The following is an 18,356-nucleotide window of genomic DNA, read 5'->3' as shown; positions in this document are numbered from 1 at the left end:
TGGATGAATGAATAAAGAAGAAAAGAAGAATATAGATATTATAGATATATGCAATGGAATATTATTCTGCCATGAGAAAGAAGGAAATCTCGTTATTTATAACAACATGGATGGAGCTTGAGGGTATTTTACTAAGTAAAATAAGCCAGACAGAGACAGACAAGATGAATAAACACTGCATGGTATCACCTACATGCTGAATCTAAAAAAAGTCAAACTCAGAGAAACCGAGAGTGGAAAAGGGCTTGCCAGGAACTGGGGGAGACAGGAGGTTGAAATAGAGAGAGGTTGGCAAAAGGGTACAGACTTTCAGGATAAGATGAACAAGGTCTGAGGATCTCATGTAAAATGTGGTGACTATTGATAACACTGTATTGTGTAACGGAAATTTGCTGAGAGCAGAACTTAAATGTCCTCATACACACACACACACATGAATATGTGAGATGATGGATGTGTTAATTAACCAGGTTTTGGGGAGGGGGATACTTTCACAATATGTATGTATATCAAATCACCATGATGTACACTTTAGATATCTGACAATTTTGTTTGTTAGCTATACATCAATAAAGCTGAAATTTTTTTAAATTTCAATTTTTAAAGAATATCTTGCAAGCAAAAAAAAGGTAGAGATAACTTAAAAGCTTATCAGCTGGGGAATCCATTCTGCTCAACAAATTGAGATTTTGCATTGTTTTGAACTGCTGTAAGTCACATTATCTTACTTATAAATACATTTTTCATGAAGAAATATATTTTCATGTATTTCCTTTTTAAGCTATGTTCCTTTTAAGAATATTTGCATAGTTTTTTTTAACCCAGTTGGGTTAATTAGAGCTAAATTAATAATAGCATAGTGAGTTAATTATAGCCAACATTGTGGGTAAAAATCAGTCTCCTAAGACAAACATAATGAACTAACACAATTTTCCACTATATTCAAATAAATATATAGTTTCAAGCTTATATGCCAATATGCGTAGAACTATTAAATAAACTTTTGGACATTACACAAAAGCTGTTTGCCATTTTTAGCAAGAAGACTTATTCAGAAATGCAACTTTATGATAACTACATACAGAATGAGTATAGATTTACCTTAGTTTTTTTGGCAACACGTATGCCAACAGGTTTTCACAATTGATTCAACAAATATTTATTATACATCTACTTTATATCAGGCCACTGTTAGAAACTAGGGTTATAGTCAAGATGCCTACCTTCTATATTCAAATTCTAATTTGGAATTCAAGAATTAAGTTTCTTCTAATTGAAATTATAATATGGAAGATGGATAATTAACAAGTAAATAAATAAGTAAGATAACATTATGCTGCATCAAGAACTATGAAGGAAATACACTGGGTGATAATATAGAGAGAAACGCATTTAGATAGCATCTTAGAGGTGGCATTGAGTTGAGACATAAAGGATATGCGTGAACCAGCAATGCAAAAACTGTGGAAAGACCAATCTAGGTGTTTTAAAAGGAACATAGATTAGAGATGTAACAGATGCATGTACACTTCCAGACCAATAATTTTGAACTTAAATGGAAAAAAAATTCTAGAAAAATACAGATTTTCAAAAGTGACTCAAAAGGAAATGTAGAAGTTGAGTAATATTCTAAATAAAAAGAGACAATCAGTATTTAATAATCTTTAAGGAGGGGAAAGAGCACTAGCACAAACAAATAATTCAAGTCCTAAACAGCAAAATGAAGTTTGCATACCCAAATTCAGGCAAGGAGTATAAGAGAAAGGAAAATTATAGGCTAATTTCGTTCATGAACCTGGATGCAAAATCCTAAATAAAATATTAGCAAACTAAATCCAACAATATATGAAAAAAGATATGACATATGATCAAGTTGGTTTATACCAGAAATGCAAGATTGGCGTAATATTTTTAAACGTTTTAAGTAATTTACTACATTAATAGATTAAAGGAGTAAAACTACATGATCATCTCAATAGGGACAGAATAAAGCTTTACTTAAAAATGAAATTGTTCTTTACTTCATATCTTACATAAAAATAATCTCATATGAATAATAATAATTTCAGAAAGCATACAAATGAAAGGCTAAACTGAAAAACTTTTAGAAAGAAATAGAAGAATGTCTTTATTGTCTCCGGGTAGAAAAAGATTTCTATAATAAATCGAAAGTAGCTCAAACTATAAAAATAAAGATTTGATAAATTCAACTCATTAATAAGTATGTGAAATGATGTTCAACCTCATTAATAATCAAAGGAAAACAGTAATAGCCCAATGAAATCCATTTCACACACACCAGATTGATAAATACATTAATGTTTTAGAGATTGTTGGTGAAAATGTGTCTCAACCCATCCAGGCTGCTGTAACAAAAGAACCACTAATAAACGCTTATAAACAACAGAAATGTATGTGTCACAGTTCTGGAGGCTGAAAGTCTGAGATCATGGTGCCAGCATTGTTGGGTGAGGGCCCTCTTTTGGGTGGCAGACTTCTCTTTGTATCCTCACTTGGCAGAAAAGGCTAGGGAGCCCTCTCAGGCCTCTTTTATAAGGGCATAAATCCCATTCATGAAGGCTCCACCATCATGACTTAAGCCTCCCTAAGGCCCCACCTGTTGGGCATCCCCATCACATTGGGCATTAGGATTTCAACATATGAATTTGAGCAGGACACAAACATTTAGTCCATAGCAATATGTAACAATTGCATATTACATACATTGCTAGTAGAAGTGTAAATTAGCACAATCAATTTGAAAGATAATTTTACATTATCTGTCAAAGTTGAAGATGCACATACCAATGGCTCAGCAATTCAATGTCAGTTATACCCTAGAGAAACCCACACACAGGTAAACCAGAACACATGTAAAAGTATATTTGTAGCAGCATTTTCTAATATCAATATATATATATACACATTATACAGCAGTGAAAAATGAATCAAATACAGTGACACAAATCAACATAAATGAATTTCACCAACAATACTGAAAACAAGTCATGGAAGAAAAATACAGTATGATTCCATTTATATAAAGTGCAAAAACTTGAAAAATTAAATAATAAATTGTTCAATAATATATATATGTGGTAAACTGGTTTTTAAAGAATGGGAATTGACTTTTATATTAACCTTGTATCCTGCAACCTTGCTATAATTGCTTATCAGTTCCAGGATTTTTTTTTGTATCTTCTCTAGAATTTTCTACATAAATAATCATGTAACCTGCAAAGAAAGAACACTCTTATTCCTTTCTTCCCATCTTGTATACCTTTTATTTCATTTTCTTATCTTAAAGTGTTAGCCAGCACTTCCAGTATGATAGTATGATGCTCAAAAGGAGTGGTAAGAGGAGATATCTTGTTCCTGTTCTTAGGAGGAAAGTTTCTAATTTCTCACCATTAAGTTTTTTGTAGATGCTCCTTTATCAAGTTGAAGAAGTTTCCTTCTGTTACAAGTTTTCTGAGAGTTCTCATCATGAATGACAGTTGGATTTTGTCAAATGCTTTTTCTGCATCTGTTGATATGATTGTACACTTTTTCCTCTTTAACCTGTTGATGTGATAGATTACCTTAATTGATTTTTTAATGTTGAACCACACTTCATAACTGGAATAAATCTCAATTGGTCATGGTATATAATTATTTTTACACTGTCTGTATCTTTATCTCTAATGTCCTTATCTAGCATTGGTAGTAGGGTAATGCTGGCCTCATAGAATGAGTTGGGACATATTCCCTCTGCTTCTCTTTTCTGGAAGAGATCATAGAGAATGGCATCATGTGTTCCTTAAATGCTAGAATTCACCAGCGGATCCATCTGGGCCTGGTCCTTTTTGTTTTGGAAGGTTATTTATTTATCCAATTCCTTTAATAGATATATCCCTATTCACATTATCTATTTCTCCTTATGTGAATTTTGGTAGATTGTGTCTTTCAACTGGTCCATTTCATCTAAGTTATCAAATTGTGGGCATAGAATTGTTCATAGTACTCCTTTATTATTCTTTAATGTCAATGAGATCAGTAGTGATGGCCCCTCTTTCATTTCTGATATTAGTAAATTATCTCCAGATTTTTCTTTTTTTCTTAGTGAGTCCAGCTAGAAGTTTATTGATTTTATTGATTTTTTCAAATAACCAGATTTTGGTCTCATCAATTTTCTTTATTGTTTTTCCTTTTCTAATTTACTGATTTCTGCTCTAATTTTTATTATCTTTTTTTCCGCTAGCTTTAGGTTTATATTGCTTTTTCTTTCTCTAGTTTCCCAAGGTGGAAGTTTAGGTTATTGATTTTAGATCTTTCTTCTTTTCTAATATATGCATTAAATGCTATAAATTTCCTTCTAAGCACTGTTTTCACTGCAGCCAAGTTTTGATAAGTTGTGTTTTCATTTAGTTCTAAATATTTTTACATTTCACTTGCAATTTCTTTCTTGACTAATGTATTATTTAGAAGTGTATTGTTTTATCTCCAAATACTTGGAGATTTTCCAGCTATCTTTCTGTTATTAACTTCTAGTTTAATTTTATTGTGTCTTTAGAGCATACTTTGTATGATTTCAATTTTTTTTAAATTTCTTAAGGTGTGTTTTATGAGCCAGGATATGGTATATTTTGGTGAATGTTCCACATGAACTTGAGAAGAATGTGTATTCTACTGTTGTTGGATTAAGTATTCTTTAAACGTCAATTAGATATAGTTAGTTGATGGTGCTGTTCAATTCAACTGTGTCCTTACTGATTTTCTGCCTGCTGGATATGTCAATTACTGATAGAAGGGTTTGGAGTCTCCAACTGGATTTTTCTATTTGTCCTTGCAGTTCTATATTGGTTCATAAAACCAACATTTGGCAAAACTAGTTTTTAAAAAGCACAGGAATGTAAACACAAATACAACTACAAAATCATGTCAGTGATTACCTGTAAGCAGGTAGGACTAGGGAGAAGGAGAGACACACAGGAAATTTCCAAGGTATTGATAATGTTCTGATTCTTGATCTAGGTATTAGTACACAGGTGTTCATCTTAGTATTATTCTTTAAACTGTGTATGTGCATCATATAGTCTTCTGTATATATATTTTTTGTGTATATAATACATTCATATACAAAAGGCTATATGATGCACACACACAATTTAAAGAAATATAGTCTAATATAGTTTAACATATAGTTTAAAGAAATATAAAAAAATATGTGTATGTAGAGAATATCAAAGGTCCATTAAAAAAAATGTTGCCTTGGATGCCATAAAATGCCATCCACATGATTGACTAATATGTGTTTAGAAAAGATGATCTTTATAAAAGATATATTGCGTGGTAAAAGAGGAAAGCAAAATAGAAGAGAGAATTCTTGGGCAGGACTTGAAGGACAAGTAGAATATAGAGATGGAGGAGAGGGAATGGGAACCCCAAGAGACGGGAAAAGTGCACACAGTTTGCAAAGGCAAAAAGAAAGAACACCCCTGAAATATAATATGGCGAGTGAAACTGAATAGGAAAAAATATGAATAATATTGGAATAGTTTAAATTTTCTCCTGGATATAATTAAAGGGCCACTGAAGTTCCTAAGCAGAACATGACTTAATGAAATTCAGTTTAGAGAAAATAAATTAAAACATGACAGATAAAATACATTTATTTATCTCTATTTTCTCCCATAATCTTTCTAATATGACTGAGAGAAAAATTCTTAAACTGCATGCCTATGAGGACAAACAATGGAGAGGGAAGCAAGAACAGAGGACAGAAAGCAGAGAGAGAGCTGGTAACTGACTTAGTGGAGCACAGAAATTCCATTAATGAAGAGCTTGCAGGAGGGAACTGTAAAGTGATGAGAACACCCCAGCGTGCCTTCACTCCTGTCCTCCAGCCTGCTCCCTGAATACAGAAACCTGCCATACATCCTTCTGGAAAGATAGAAGTGGATTCTTCTTTGGATTAACTGATCAGACCTACTTGAAAGAACACAAATTTGCAGTCAGGTGGAGAGAAGCACAGTGGGCCCGAGGGGAGTAAGAGGTACCCCTGAAAGCTGACTCACAGCTTGCTATTGCTTCTCTTAAACACAGTGGACAGCCAAGGACCAGCAGACAGAGAAGGCCTCCAGCATGAATGTCAGAGACCTCAATCAGTAAAGAGAACGATGGAACTCAAAGGAAACAGCACACAGCAGGGAGCAAAAGAAACCTTCACAAAAGAGTATAAATAGCATCTTCACAGAAATGGGAGAAGATATAAACATAAAAGAAGATTAAAAGGCTATAAAATGGGAAACAAGTAAGAAAAAAATTTGAGAAGTTTAGTCAGGATAAAAAAAAAATGTCAAAGATTTGAAAACAAAATGATAGACATAGACAATTGAAAAGCTCAGTATACCCTGGCCAGGCCTTAAATGCGGGTCCATCCTAAGCCATGTAGATAACCAATTATCTATTCAAACAAAATAGCCACCAATACCTAGTTGTAGTGTCGCTGCATATAAGAGATTATTATATAGCCATTGGACAATGTAACAAAATGGTACCGGTGATTTAAAAAGTTATCCTTGAAACCAATGTTAGAGTCAGTGGTATGGCTTGAAAAAAGCAGTAAATGCACCAAATTTCATGAAGGCATGGTTTAGGGCATAGAGGTTTGATAACAACTCTACAATTGCCCCAACATGGGGTCCTCTTGACCTGGCAGGATCTCATTCTGAGTGGGTAAAATGTCAGCACCACCAACCCAATATGTATTCATTGAGGAAACAGGAAACTCAAGAAGCATTTACAGAACATCCTACAGCCTGATGTATCCTGGATTTCCCTGCTGAGAAACTCTCCTTAGAACTTTTCATAACTTCTAAGATGTATATCAGAGTGTTTGTTTTCACAAATTTCTCTATGGGTCCACTTCAAAAGATAGACCCAGTCATGTCAAATTTTAGAATACCAAGAAAAAAGGAAGATCTTAAAAACTTATAGAAAGGCAACCCATTTAAGTAATAACAAGAATCAATGTGTCATCTGACTTTTCTGTAGTAAACCTAAATACAAAAAGACTGGAGAAAATGCCTTCAAAGTTCTGAAGTCTCCAGCTAACCAAATTATCCAGCAAGTGTATAAAATAAAGATATTTTTGCATATTTAGGGTCTCAAAAGATTTATGTTCATCTACCCGTTCACAGAGAGGTACTCAAGAATATGCTTTAGCAAAACAAGAAAGATCAAAGCATTGGATCCAGTAAATGGTGGCTTCAATCCAGAGAGTAATGAAGGGAAATCCCAGGAAACAAGCACTAGATTGCCTCTGCATGTACCACATGGAAAATATTATGGAGTGCCATCTAAATTACCTAATAGAAAACTTAGAAAACTAAACACGTTTCCAAAATGAAATAATTATTAACTCCAGTGGAACTATTGTAAATAAATATAAATATGAAAGAAAAGGTAATCATAGTATAATAACTGGCTCAGTAGTAAAAAATATTTACATAGTAATAACAATGTAAACACTATAGATTTAGCTAAACATTGTCATATTAGTTTGAGAGAAGAGGAAAAGATGTACGGGTAGGTATATTATATGAGAGAACATCTTCATCTGTCATATAAGAAGCCCATAGATAATGTATAAAAATTATATATTGAGAGCAATATAAGAATATTTATTTGAGAATATGGAGACACATCACAAAAGAAAGAGCTTAAGAGTCAATATTGTTTTCCTTTGGGAACAAGAGTGAAGAATGAGGGGAAATGGGGCAATAATAGCATCTTAGTACTATTTGATTTGTTTTACCCAGATTTATGTTGATAAAAATAAAAACTTGTAAAAAGATGATAAATTCAGTACTGTGCAAAAGGATGAGAAGAGAGAAAGAGACCATTTTATTCTTATATTTTCTATTTTTCTCTTCTTAGGACGTGGCATATCTCAGTACCAATGACAGCAGGTGACATGCTAAAGGAGATTAGAGGAAATCAAGTGGCTTTTCAAGATTGCTTCATTGCAGATTTTCTTTTCTTGCTGACTGTTCCTTTGTTGACCATCCCTGAGATCCCTGGTTCTTTACCGATCTCCTCACCACGTGGTAGTCAGTTAATGGCGGACTGGTATGATTGTGTTCTTTCCTTTGTTGTTGTGGTAGCCGATATGGAGACCTTTCAAACAAATGATTCATTCCGGACTTGGACCAGGGTCAGAGTGCCTCCAAACATTCTGACTGACGATGAGAGACACAGTGTGTCTGATATGAACCTATCACAGGATGGAATATTTTTTCTAATAAATGGTATTCTTTACGTAAAAAGTTTTCATGAATTTACAAGACTGGGAAGAAATGTAGATCTTCCTGATGGTGGAATTATTGGCATTACATCAAGAAAATGGTGTTGGGTCAGATATTTAATGAAGGTTAGTAAAAGATTATGCATATGTATATTATACCTACACATTTAGATATATTTACCATTCTATTTGATTCAGTGATATATCAGACTATACTATGCAACTCTTTACAGAGTTATTTTATTTATGGTTGTAAATAGCTTTATTTTCCAGACCTAACTTCTCAGAGATCTCTTTACAGAGCTGTACCTCCAATAATAGAGGATAAAATGAACCTTGTATATTATTTTGCCGAGTCACTTAGTCATATTATGAGAGTTTTGTTTTACCTTGAAATGGGCAAAAAGTTCAAAACTTATTTTCCCCAAACAAAGACTCTATGTGCTTTTAAATATGAATTAACTCTTTCATTTCTGACAATATAGTGAATAAGATATCCTGATGCTATCACATTACAAAACACCTAAGATGCTGCATAAAAATGTTAAACCTTCTTCTAAGCACATAGCTGATCTTATACAGAAGTAAGGGAAATCCAGAGTGGAAGGGGGAGTCCTGGAGCACTAAACCAGAGGCAGAAGCAAATTCCAAAATCTAAGCTGCCCTGAGGCCATATGCTGATTCTAGATATTTAGACTTCTGGTACTTGGAGACAAACTTTTGGGCCTGAGCAAGGTAGGGCATCTGGTAATAATTTTTGCCTAAAACAAGAAGCTTCAAAAATTTCCCTATATAATTAAGTCTGTCTTAGTGTTAACTCTTTTTTTTTTTTGAGGAAGATTAGCGCTAAGCTAACATCTGCTGCAAATCCTCCTCTTTTTGCTGAGGAAGACTGACCATGAGCTAACATCCGTGCCCATCTTCCTCTACTTTATATGTGGGATGCCTGCCACAGCATGGCTTGCCAAGCAGTGCCGTGTCCACACCAGGGATCTGAACTGGCGAACCCTGGGCTACCAAAGCAGAACGTATGAACTTAACCACTGTGCCACTGGGCCAGCCCCAGCTTTAACTCTTAGAAGGAGAGAAAAAGTCTGTCTTTGGAATTCATGATCGGAAGCCAACCCACATGTACTTTGGGGCCCAAATTCACAGTACTTATGTGGTTCTAAAAAGACATTAAGCCTAGCACCAAGCAGAAGGAAACATGAGTTCTTTACGGAGAAATAAACCCTCAAGTTAGGCTTTGAAAATTTTCCACGAATAACTTTCTGACAAAATTAAACTCACATTGAAAAATAGCAAAACAAATGAAGAAACAAGATGCCAAGAGAGTCAGCAGAAACAACAAAGAGCAGAATCATTCCTGTAAGGAAATCAGGCATTGGAACTGACAGAATATAAAATATCTTTAATGTGTTTAAATAAATGGAAAACATAAGGAAAAAGGAATCTATCAAATGACAAAGCAATGAGTAAAACTAAAAGCAAGGAAGTCATTACCATAAAATTTAGGATAGTAGTTATCCTGGAAAAGAAAGATGCAGCGATTGGAAGACAGCATGGGTGGCGTTTGGAAGTTCTGATAATATTCTGTTTCTTAATCTGTATAGTCATACGCAGCCTACTGCTTTGTGATAAATCTTTCAGCTATGTTTATTTCTATTTGGTCTATTTTCTGTGTGGATTATATTTCAAATTTTTTAAAATGTAAAAATAAATGTTTATTATATTTTATGTAATAAACTTAGGTAAAACTAATAACAATTGAAATGTAAAATTCAATTGACACCTTAAATAGAAGATTGGATACAAGAAAAATGACTAATGCATTATAAATTAGATAAGAAATTAAACAAAATGAAAAACTGAGAGAAAAAGGAATAGAAAACAAGAAAAAGAGAGTAACGGAGATGAAGGAGAAAATAGAAAAGAGGAGATCCAACATATATTTAAACCAGAAGTCCAAAATAAAAGATTAGAGAAAATAGTAAACAGCTGAGATTTCAGACTAAAAGAAAGGTATCAATCCTCAATCCAGAAATACTAATAAATCCCAATTGATATAGGAAAAAAGGAAACCCACTTAGACACAAAATAATGCAATTGCAGGGTATCAAAGACTAACAAGAGATATTAAAGTATCCAGACAGAAAAGACAAATTACAAACGAACACAATAAAACGAGACAGGATTGATAGAAGCCAGAAGATAGTGAAATACTCAAATAACTGAGATAAAGTTATTGTCAACCTAAAATTATATATATTCAATGAAACTATCCTCAAGAACAAGTTTTTTTAAACTACTTTGTGAATCAAAACCAGAGATTTTAGGGGTTGGCCCTGTGGCCAAGTAGTTAAGTTTGCATGCTCTGCTTCAGTGGCCCAGGGTTTTGCCATTTCAGATCCTGGGTACGGACCTAGCACCACTCATCAAGCCATGTTGAAGCAGCATCCCACATGACAGAGCCAGAAGAATCTAAACTAGAATATACACAACTATGTACTGCAGGGCTTTGGCGAGAAGAAGAAAAAAAACCCAGAGATTTTAGAATATAAGTAGAATAATTGTAATAAAAATTTATTAGATGCACTCAAGAGCAGAATGGAGATGACATGACAGGGGAAACAGTCAATAAGACTGAAGTTACATCAATAGAAATTTTCCAATCTAAACAATAGAAAAAATTTGTCAAAATTGAATCAAGCCTCAGAGACCTGTGGGATGATACCAAAAAGTCTAACATTCATGTCACTGGAGTCCAAGAAGGAGAGGAGAAAGAGTATCATGTAGAAAAAATATCCGAATAAATAATGTCTAGAAACTTGCCATGTTTGGCAAAAGATATAAACTTACGGAGTTATGAAGCTCAGCAAACTCCAAACAAGATAATTGCTATGAAAATCATAATCAAACTACTGAAAACTAAAGAGAAAAAAAACTTGAAAGTAGCCAGAGAAAAATGACACATCATATATAAGAGAAGAATTACTCAAGTCATGGCAGATTTCTCATGAGGAGCCACAGATGACAGAAGGCAATGGAGCAATATTATTAAAGTGCTGAAAAAAAAGAAAGAACCTAGAATTCTCTTTCCAGAAAAAAATGTCTTTCAAGAATTAAACAGAAATAAAGATATTCTCAGATGAAGGAAAACAAAGAGAATTTGTTACCAGCAGACCTGCTTTAAAAAAAATAAGTGCCTAATGAAGCTTATCAGGTGGAAGGGAAATGGGAAATTTAAAACTTCAGGAATGAATAAAGAGCAACAGAAATGATAGACATACAGGTAAATATAAGAGATTATTTTTATACCCTTAAGTTCCTCAAAATATGTATGAAAGGTAAAAGCAAAACTTAAAACATATAATATTTTCTGGTGGGGTTTTTAATGTATGTTGATATAATACATATGACAATTACGATATAAATGAGGAAGGGTAAAGGGACCTATAGGGTAGTGAGATTTCTTCATTCCACTTGAAATGTTAAAGTATTAATTCTAAGTAGGCTGTGAAAAGTTAAGTGCATATGTTGTAACCCATAGAGCAACTACAAAAAAATTAGACAAGATAGAGTAAAATAATCTAATAGATAAGTTAAAATTGAATACTTAAAAAAAAATTTAAATAATCCAAAAGAAGGCAGAAAAGGGAAACACTGGGACAAAAACCAGAGGATACAAACAGAAAACAATAAAATGGCAGAGCTTAATAAAAATATATCAATAATTTTATTAAACGTACAAGGCCCAAGAACACTGATTAAAAGGCAGAGATTGTCAAATTGGATGTTTTTTAAAAAAGACCAAATTGTATGCTTCCTCTAAGAAGCCCACTTTAAATATAACAATGTAGTTGGATTAAAAGTAAAACAGTGAAAAAGGATATGCCATGCAAACACTAATTAAAAGAAAGCTGGAGTGGCTTTATTAATATAGCAGACAAACTAGGAAAGCAATCAGGGATAAAAGAGGGATATTATATAATGATAAAAGGGTCAATTCATCAAAAAGACATAACCATACTAACTGTGTATCCACCTAACAACTGAGCTTCAAAATACATGAACCAATATTATTTGAATTGAAAAGAGAAACAGATAAATCCAAAAATTTATTAGACAATTTCCACACTCCTTTTTCAGTAAAAAATAATGAAAATTTAAAAAATCAGCAAGGATATATGAGGATAAACAATACCACAGGTCAGAAAACTGTCACCATCAGCCATATCCAGCCTGCCACTTTTTTGTAGTTTTATTGGAACATAGCCATGCTCATTTGTTTCTGTATTATCTCTAGCTGCTTTTACACTACGACACTGATGAAAATTTGCAACAGAGACTATGTGGCCCAAAAGCTAAAATATTTACTATATAGTCCTTTTCAGAAAAAGTTTGCTGAGCCCTGAAATATTATTAGTATTAACCTTCAAACAACTTGACCTAATAGATATTTGTAGAATATATTCCACCCAACAACAGTAGAAAATACATTTTTTTTCAAGTGGACATGGAATATTAACCAAGATAGACTATATTTTGGAACATAAAATAAACTTTAACAAATTTAAAAGACTAGAAATCAGAGTATGTTCTCTGATTTTAACATAAACTAGAAATCAATTTTTTAAAGATGTAGAAAGCCCTCAAGTATTTGAAATTTTACAAATACACATTTAAATAACCTTTTGGGCAAAGAGTTTCAAGAGGAATTAGAATTCATTTTTAACTGAATGAAAATGAAAATACAACATATTAAAACTAATGGTATTGAAAGAAGAAATGGACAAATCTGTAGTTATAGTTGAAGATAACAGCAGAAATTAGACAAGGTTATAGAAGAACTGACTAACCGACTGAATCTAATTGATATTTACAGAACATTCTACCCACTAACAGCAGATTACATGTTCTTGGCAAGTGTTCATGGAATATTTACCAAGATAGACTATATAATGAGTCATAAAACAAACCTCAACAAATTTAAAAGAATTTAAATTATATAAAGTATGTTCTCTAATGACAACTGAAATAAACTAGAAGTCAATAGCAGCAATATATCTGTAAATACCCCAATACTTAGAAATTAAACAACACACTTCTAAATAATTTATGAGTTAAATAGAATATCTCAAAGGAAATTAGAAAATCTTTTAACTGAATGAAAATGAGAATATAAGATATCAAATTTTGTGGAATGCTACTAAAGCAGTGCTTAGAGGGAAATTTATAGCATTTAATGCTTATATTAGAAATTTCCTGGTCAAGATTGAATAAAAAACAAAAACTATATATTTACCCTCCTGCATGAAATAATGACAACCAAAACAAACTGAACGAATATATGAAACAATGCTTCTCGAGACATTGGAAATCAAGACGAGCCCTGAAATTGCCTCACTTAATTTCTTTAGAAATTTCCCAGATCATGGAAGAGTGAAGTGGGAAACCCAGGCAGAATCCAGCAGATTCCCTGAGTTGAGGAAGTGGAGCTGATGGTCAGGAGAGACTAAGGTGGCTGGAGTTTGCAAAGCAGAATATCAGAGATAAAAGAGCTCCACACAGAATTTCAGAGATCTGCAAAGAGTTCCCCTCATGCATTGAGCAGAATACTAATATGTGAGGGGAAACTATTCAAGTGTGGAGAAAGAACCAGCTGAAAGGACTAGGGAATAGAATTCTTGGGTCACACAGGGATGGGAATAGTACCTGTTCTAACCAGCCAGACTGAAAACACGGAGAATGATTCATGGAGGACTGGGTAGAGTGTTCGAAGGCTCTCGCCTCAATACTGAGGAATAATTGTCACTAGACTAAATGCTTCTCTGGTCCCATGTAACAAATCTTAAAAACAAGACCCAAAAGGATCCAGCTGTTTCCAAGTAATTTAATTACGTCTCAAAACAAAACTCAAGAACATTTATTTAAAAATATTCAGCACTCAACACAGTTGAGTCGTTTCTCAACATTTCTGTCATACAATCAAAAACACCAGACATAGAAGGGACAAGAAAATATGACCCATAATGAGGAGAAAAATAAACCAATCAAAATTGAACCCAAACTGACACAGATGTTAGAATTAGCAGATATGGACATTAAAAGAGTTATATAACTATATTTGACATATTCAAAAGCTACAGGAAAAAATGAGCACATAAAGTAGAGATAAAATATTTCATACAAAAAATACCTAAAACAAACTTCTAGTGATTTAAACTTCTATGTCTGAGACCTTTAAAAAAAAAAAAAAGGCCACTAAATGGCATTACCAGAAGACATTATAGAAGAAAGGATTAATGAACATGAAAACATAGCAGTAGAAACTATCCAAAGTGAAATACAGAGAGAACAAACACCCCCTCACCCAAAAAAATAAAATGAAACGAGTATCACAGTGATTGGGAAATTTCAAGCAGCCCGACATGGAGGTACTTGGGATCTCTGAAGGAGGGGAAGAGGGACAGAAAAAATTTTTTTTGAAAAATTAATGGCCAAAATGTTCTAAATTTGATTAAAAGTAAAACTTGAAGATCTAAGATGCCCAGTGAACCCCAAGCACAAGAAATATGAAGAAAACTATGCCAAGGCACATAATCAAATTGCTTGGAACTAATTATAAAGAGAAAATCTTAAAAGCAGCCAGAAGAATAAAAAATGTTACATACAAAAGAACAAAGATGACATCAGATTTCTCACTGGAAACAATGCAAGTGAGAAGACAATAGAGCAACATCTTTAAAATATTTTTTAGGGGCCGGCCCTGTGGCCAAGTGGTTAAGTTCATGCGCACCACTGTGGAGGCCCAGGATTTCATTGGTTCGGATCCTGGGCGCAGATGTGGCACTGCTCATCAGGCCACTTTGAGGTGGCGTCCCATATGCCACAACTAGAAGGACCCGCAACTAAGATATACAACTATGTACCAGGGGGGATTTGAGGAGATAAAGCAGAAAAAAAATAAATAAAATATTTTTTAAACCTGTCAAACCAGAATTCTATAGCTATGAAAATATCTTTCAAAAAAGAAGGCAAAATGCTCTTTCACACATACAACAGCTGAGTTAATTCATCACCAGCAGACCCACAGGAATAAATGGGTTAAAGCAAGCCCTTCAAACAGAAGCGAAATTATACCAGAAGGAAATATGGATCTAAACAAAGATGTGAAAGTCATTGGAAATGGTAACTATAAGATTACATGTATAATGTTTTCCCTTATTATTTAAATCTATTTAAAAGATAAGTGATTGTTTAAACAAAAATAGTAACAATGTAGTGTGGAGTTAATATATGTAAAAAAAATATGACGGAAAAAGTGGAAATATATTTTTGTAATGCTCTTATACTACATTTAGAGTGGTATAATGCACTTAAAGATTTGTGAGAGATTAGAGATGTGTACTATAAACCCTAATGCATCCACTAAAATGACAAAATAAAAATTATATCTACATGATCATAAAAAATATTCAGTTAATCCAAAAGAAGAGAAAAGGAAACAAAGAAAAGCTGACACAAGTAGAAAACAAGTAGCAAGATGATAGAGTTAACCTAACCATATAAATAATCACATTAAATGTAAATGACCCAAACATTCCAGTTGGCAGAAATGATCAGATTGATTAAAAAGAGCAAGACCCAACTAGATGGTGCCTACAAGAAACATTTAAACATTAAGTCACAATAGCATAAAATAAAAGGATAGACAAAAGTGTACATGATAACATCAATTAAAAGAAAGCTAGAGGTTGGGGCCAGCCCAGTGGTGCAGCGGTTAAGTGCACACGTTCCACTTCGGCAGCCTGGGGTTCGCTGGTTTGGATCCCGGGTGCGAACATGGCACCACTTGGCAAGCCATGCTGTGGTAGGCGTCCCACATATGAAGAGAGGAAGATGGGCATGGATGTTAGCTCAGAGCCAGTCTTCCTCAGCAAAAAGAGGAGGATTGGCAGCAGTTAGCTCAGGGCTAATCTTCCTCAAAAAAAAAAAAGAAAGAAAGCTAGAGGAGCTGTATTGGTATTAAAGTATATTTCATAGCAAAGAATATTACCAGGGATAAAGAGGGTCATTTCATAATAACAATTCATCAAGAGCACATAAAAATCATAAATGTCTATGAACCTAATTACAGAGCTTCAAAATACATGAAGCAAAATGTGGAACTTGAAGGAGAAACAGATAAAACCACAATTATAGTCAAGTGCTTCAACACTTCTTCTCAATAACTGACAGAACAAATAGAGAATCAGTAAGGGTGTAGAAGACGTAGACAACACTATCTATCAACCATCTGGGTCAAATTGACATGTATAGAACAGCCAACAATAGCAAAATACACATACTTTTCAAATGTACATGTAATATTTACCACGATAGCTCGTGTTCTGGGCCATAAAACAAGTCTTGATATGTTTAAAAGTATCCAGATCATACAAAGTATGTTCTCTAACAACAATGGAATTAAACTAGGAATGATAACAAAAAGATATCTGCAATATCCCCAAGATATTAGGAAACTAAATAACACACTTCTAAATAATCTATGAGTCAAAGGATAAATTTTCAAAACTAATTAGAAAGTGTTTTTGAACTGAAAGAAAATGAAAACAGAACATGTCAAAATTGGTGGGGTACTACTAAAGAGGTACTTAGAGGAAAATTTATAGTATTAATCCCCTGTATTAGAAAAGAAAAAATGTCGCAAATCAATGATCTCGGCTTCCACATTAAGAAACTACAACAAAAGGAACACAAATTAAACCAAAAATAAATAGAAGAAAGGAAATAATAAAAAAATCGTTGGGTAAATTAATGACATAGAAAACAGAAAAACTGCAAGAAAATCAGTAAAACCAAAAAGCTAGTTCTTGGAGAAGGTCAATAAAATTGATAACTTTTTAGTCAGACTAAGGATAAAAAAAGAGAAGACACAAATGACCAATATTAGGATGAAAAGAAGTGGAATCACTACAAAGTCTACTGCTATTAAAAAGATAATAAAAGAATGTTATAAATAACATTAAATACAAAGTTAAAACAAATTTAAAGCAAATTTAAAAACATAAATCAAATGGACAGATATCTTGAAAGACACAAACTACCAAAGCCTCTTTTTTTTTTTTTTTGAGGAAGATTAGCCCTGAGCTAACATCTGCTACCAAGCCTCCTCTTTTTGCTGAGGAAGACTAGCCATGAGCTAATGTCCATGCCCATCTTCCTCCACTTTCTATGTGGGAGGCCTGCCACAACATGGCTTGCCAAGCGGTGCCATGTCCACACCCGGGATCCAAACTAGCAAACCCTGGGCCACCAAAGCAAAATTTGTGAACTTAACCCTGCGCCACCCGGCCAGCCCCTACCAAAACCTCTTTAAGAGGAAATAGATAACATGAATACCCCTATATCAATTAAAGAAATTGAATTTATTTTTTAAAAGCTTTAAAATCCTTCCCACAATGAAAACTCTAGGTCAAGAGGATTTCACTGGTGAATTCTACTGTATATTTAAAAAATAAATGACACCACTTCTAAACTCTTTCAGAAAATTAAAGAGGGGTAATAGGTCCCAATTTACTCTATGAGGCCAGCATTATTTCACACCACAACCAACAGTAACACATCACAAGAATATAAAATTATAGACCAATATCTCTCTAAACAAAGATTTAAAGCTCCTAAACAAAATTTTGGAAAACCAGACCCAATATTATATAAAAAGGAAAACACATCATGACCAGGTAAGGTTTATCCTAGCAATGAAAGGGTGGTTAACAACAGAAAATCAATCAATGTAATTCACCATATTATAAAACAACAAAAGAAAAACCATATGATCATCTCAATAGATGACCACAAAAATATTTGAAAAAATCCAACACAATTTTGTCAAAAGTGTTTGACAAAATCCAACATACATAATTAGTTTTAAAAATCAGCAAAATAAAAGAGAACTTCCTCAACTTAACATGGACGTTTATGAAAAACCTGTAGCTGACATTGCACGTAATGACAGAAGACTATCTAGTCCACGTAGATTTAACGTGATGACAGGAGACTATCT

General features: G+C 33.5%; 1 protein-coding gene across 1 annotated transcript in view; it reads left to right on the top strand.

The window, feature by feature from the left end:
* CATSPERE (catsper channel auxiliary subunit epsilon) overlaps positions 1 to 18,356 on the top strand; it is a 253,986-nt gene that overhangs the window by 139,483 nt on the left and 96,147 nt on the right. Inside the window, exon 9 of the mRNA XM_046678004.1 lies at positions 7,921 to 8,413. Within this exon, the coding sequence (XP_046533960.1) occupies positions 7,921 to 8,413 (493 nt within the window). The remainder of the gene's footprint in view (positions 1 to 7,920; positions 8,414 to 18,356) is intronic.

This window comes from Equus quagga, chromosome 12, assembly GCF_021613505.1.
Source record: "Equus quagga isolate Etosha38 chromosome 12, UCLA_HA_Equagga_1.0, whole genome shotgun sequence".
NCBI classification, from domain to species: domain Eukaryota; kingdom Metazoa; phylum Chordata; class Mammalia; order Perissodactyla; family Equidae; genus Equus; species Equus quagga.
Note: the sequence above shows the minus strand (reverse complement) of the source record. Positions and strands in the feature narration are given on the sequence as shown.